The sequence below is a fragment of the Patiria miniata genome, unplaced genomic scaffold (assembly GCF_015706575.1).
Source record: "Patiria miniata isolate m_02_andy unplaced genomic scaffold, ASM1570657v1 HiC_scaffold_6, whole genome shotgun sequence".
NCBI lineage: Eukaryota > Metazoa > Echinodermata > Asteroidea > Valvatida > Asterinidae > Patiria > Patiria miniata.
In genome coordinates, this window is record NW_024037073.1 from 8,230,072 (window position 1) to 8,234,521 (window position 4,450).

A 4,450-nucleotide genomic window follows, 5' to 3' on the forward strand; every position below is an offset into this window, starting at 1 on the left:
GCCTGGTGTCGCCAAGGGGCCTGCTGATTCGTCTCCGTCTTTGGAGCTTTTTTTTGCATCCGAGTATATAATATGCACGGTGGTTTCACTTCACGGTATGTACGCGTGCACTGTTTAAAAGTGTCCCGTGGTAAAGAGCAAAGTTAGTGCGTACGCCAATGTAAAATCGAAGCTTAAGAAATTGCTTATTTTTTTATGGATCGATGTTTAGATACAATATACATTGCCCTAACCATATATGTTAACGTTCCACAGAGGCCTCCGTATAGTAGAGTCTGACTTTCGAACAATACGCAACCTTTAACCTGTATAGCGTTGGCTGTTTTATTTACACAGGCGAAATTATCTTCACGTATCAATATTTGCTTGTTGTGCATGGAAGAACCGTTTGCACAGTGTGACGGTAAGCAGCATATACATAGGTTAACGGAAGCCTTGCCCGTTGTATAAGTGCTATGTGTTCAGATATACGGCAATACTATACATCGCTGAGATAGAACGAATCGTTTGCTTTTAATTCATTGTTAAAATTAAGATAACAAGGAACGACCTCTGATGTACCCGCAACGCATTAGTCTACTGCACAGTCGAGTAGCCCCATATTCAGCGTGCATATGTGCACTTCTTCTTTCATGGTTTCGTACGTGTATAGGCCTATAATACGAATGATCATGGACGACATATATTTGCCTACAGAATTATGAAGGAGACAGCTATAACATTTAGGCATAGATCAAGAACATGTTTATTGTTCTCGCTTAACTAGAAAGATGTCGGTTTAGCAAACAATTCCATAATGCCGTTACCAATAATCACTTTAAATCCCTGCATTAGAATGCTTCACTCGTATCATGCTACCATAATACGGAGCCATGTGGTATCGTTGAACTAAAAAGAAATGGGCGCTCGAAATCTGACTGCATTTAATTAAGTCTATCTGGAATTTAAAATGGCATATTTCTACATGGTCATGTAAACCAGAAGAGATATTCTTAACAAAAATGGTTCAGTGTTAAAAATAGTTTCTCCACCTTGTATTTCACAGCAATGGCGTTGTCAGTTCCAACAAAAGACCATTTTTCTAACCTGCCGAATGAGATGAAGGTTCTCGTACTTCAACATCTTTCAGCTGAGGACCTGTGTCACGTGGCATTATGTAATCGATCATTGAGAGAGGCCGCCAATTACGATGCTCTATGGCGCCCTCTTTGCCGAGAGAAGCGATGGGAGAAGTTTGATGCAGTCGTTGATCTTTGTAAAGAACCCCCGTTCATACCTTCGTCACCTCAACCTGGCGGGGATGGAAGCGTTGGTGACGGTGTCACCTTTGCCTTTGATTCGGTTGTCACTGATTCAAACCGGCCAGGGTTGGTGAATACATGCAAATGGAAGGAGATATACATGAAGGCACGACATCTGGAACGAAATTGGAAGAACAATCTGTATCACGTTGTCTCATTCGAGTTTGGCTCAGCTGGCTACACTAAGAGTTCCAGAAAAAATGACTGTTCTGAACCTGAGGTGACAGTACGCGGCCTAGCTGGTGAAGGGAATATTCTTGCCGGTGCTCTCTCGAATGACACATTACATATATGGGATATCTCCAGCGGAAAACGTCGACATCGCATCAAAGTGGGTATCGGTAGAATAAGCAAGGCGCTCAAAATGAAGAATGGCGTCATAGCTGTAGGGTGCCGTGGTGGTAAGATTCGTACCTACTGCGCCCAGACTGGAGAGCAGCTGCAAGTCATGTCGGGGCATCGTCTGGATGTGTCTCGTCTATTCTTCGATGGTGACACCATTATTAGTATTGCAGCGGAGTTAGACGGGGACATGAGGGAGGTACGTGCTGACGGTGATATACGGGTCTGGAATGCTATAGACGGTACATCTCGTTTCGTCTTTGAGAGCACCTCCGATGATCCCTTCCGGTGCCGACCGATTGGCGTGGACTATTTTGACAAGACAGTTGCAGGTGCTTACATCGACCGTAAGATTCGATTATGGGACGTACAGAGTGGTGTCTGTAAGCAGACAATCGTCAGTGATGCCAATTACTTAATTTCGTGTCACCTTGGGGACGGCATCGTGATTAGTGCCCATTGGGGAAATGTCATGAAGATATGGAACGTGGAATCCGGGGAGTGCATCAGACACTTTGACGTGCCTGGTGTGGACTTTGAGGATTGGGACCCAGATGATGAATCATCGCACTTTCACTTCAACGGTGAATTCCTCCTCGCCACATCGCTCTCTAATGTGAGATTTTTCAATCTCGACGGCAAATTCATCAGGGACATCAACTCGGACGATGATAATTATAAACAATACCTGCTAAGGATCAATTATGTCTTTGGCAATAAGTGTATTGCATGTGATGATTGTGGTCGCGGCCCGATGTACCTGTGGAACATCGACGACCTTAATAATGTTTTCCATTTGGTGAAATGTTGCATGTTTGTCGGGGATAATGCAGTGTGGATGAGCGAGACAAAACTTGCTTTCGTTCGATACTTAGAGTACGATAAGGATGAGAACAAAATCCAAATACCAAAGATCGAGGTTCACCATTATTGGTAAATATGTAAAGGTTAAGGAGAAGTTTCTGCCGGGGGTTGATGCTGTGCCGGGCGGCGGAAGGGCTCTCAATAGTGAAAATGGCCTTGAGAAAAGTTCGGTCACTCCCGCTGCCGGGGCGGGCGCCCCCTCCGCACTCCCCTGGAAACCTCACTGTAGGTACATTGAAAGGATCGCCAGTTTAAGTTATATTAAGTCACGACACCAAAAGACAAAAACACTATGTTATTGCCTAACGCTGTCTCTGATCATGAATTGTTCTTGATCATGCTAGAAGAAGAAAAAAGGCCGCATAGATTGGTGCGTGCATTCGGGGAATATACAGCGCCACCAAGCGTAATTTTGAGGAAACTCAACCCAACCCAACTGTTCTTATTTCACGCATTGTATGAGATAAGAAAATGTGTACCATTAATATGCGTTGCGTTGATTGCTTCACATGGTATGAGGGAACATTCATAAATAACTGAGACAGTATACCCGTTCCTATTGGTCGAGATCCCGTCACGTGGATAGTTTTAAAGGGATAATAAAACCCTGGCAAGACGTGAAGGTGGTCCCATGTGAAGCTGCCCCCTGAATTGGGACACTAAGTTTCTGCTTCCGAAAATGTAGGCCCTATGCTTCAAAGTTTCTACATTTTGAAGATCGAAGAAACATATACAGGGTGAGTCAAAAAAGCGAAACCCAAATGTTGGGACTATTGTTTTAGTGAAGTTTTGTATGTAGCACTTTTAAAATCTAGGATATGAAAGCCAACTTCATAAGCTTTCTTTTAGTACAAGAATCATTCCAATTGCTTATGTACTTTTCAAGTTACTGAATTTTAAACACAGCAACCTTTTTGAAGTTCTGTCCACGGATCATAAAAAGGTAAGTGCTCTTTCAGCAAAACGAAAACATTTCACATACGGATGTTATACGTGTGAATTGTTTTCGTTTTGCTTAAAGAACGCACACCGTTTTTGTGATCCGTGGACAGAACTTTAAAACGGTGGTTGTGTTTAAAATTCAGTAACTTGAAAAGTACACAAGTGATTTGAATGATTTTTTGCACTGAGAGAAAGTTTGTGATTTGGGCTTTCGTGTCTTAGATTTTGAAAGTGCTACATGCAGAATTTCAACTTAAACAATAGTCCCGACATTTTGGTTTTGCTTCTTTTGACTCGCCGCGTACAATAGTTGTACATTATTTTAAACGAAACCTGTCTTATACGTATATAGGGTAAAAAAACAAAACGCTGAATAAATAAGCTGAATAAATACACTGAAAAGTTGCAGTACGTTATTGTTCTGCTTGCTCGTATCGCTACTAAACTAGAAAATTATGCTGGAGGGTGTTATGTGATACATGCAATGATAATTATAAATGTTACAACAACCACCTCGATTGAGTCACCGCCGTAGTGTCGTAGATATTACATCATATACGAATCCGTTGATGTGAGTTCGATTCCCTTTGGATTTTGTCTTCTCCATCTTTTCTACAATGTACTTTGTTTTCTCTTTAAAAAAATGAAGCATTTTAATTCCTGTTTTAAAAAATACGTAAGGACAAAGTGCCCACTTCCTAGGATCGCAATGCTCCTCAAACCTTATCTCAATATGTGTTGGCAGGTTTGCACAAAAAAAACTCGAAATGTAGCTTTCGGATTCATTTTTACCCGAAGGATTGCTTTTTGTAATTTTTGGAACTGTTTGAAGAGTTCTCACTTTTAAAGTTATCACATTTAAACAGTTCACTAATTATTTTGGGGGCATCGCTTTGTCTTCTAGAATTTGCATTGAATTTCCATAGTAAAGGGCCTACTTATAGATAAGGTTACCGTGGGGGATTTAACTAATTTTAGGGTATCGTACAAAATCTTCATTT

The 4,450-nt window shown here is 41.5% G+C and overlaps 1 protein-coding gene across 1 annotated transcript; it reads left to right on the forward strand.

Moving 5' to 3' along the window:
• Positions 1–320: 320 nt before the first annotated feature.
• Positions 321–3,258, forward strand: LOC119742503 (F-box/WD repeat-containing protein 7-like). The gene is made up of 2 exons (XM_038218447.1): positions 321–403; positions 1,046–3,258. Exons 1-2 carry the CDS (start codon positions 376–378, stop codon positions 2,578–2,580), a joined length of 1,563 nt encoding a protein of 520 aa, XP_038074375.1. The 5' UTR covers positions 321–375; the 3' UTR covers positions 2,581–3,258.
• The last annotated feature ends 1,192 nt before the right edge of the window (positions 3,259–4,450 follow it).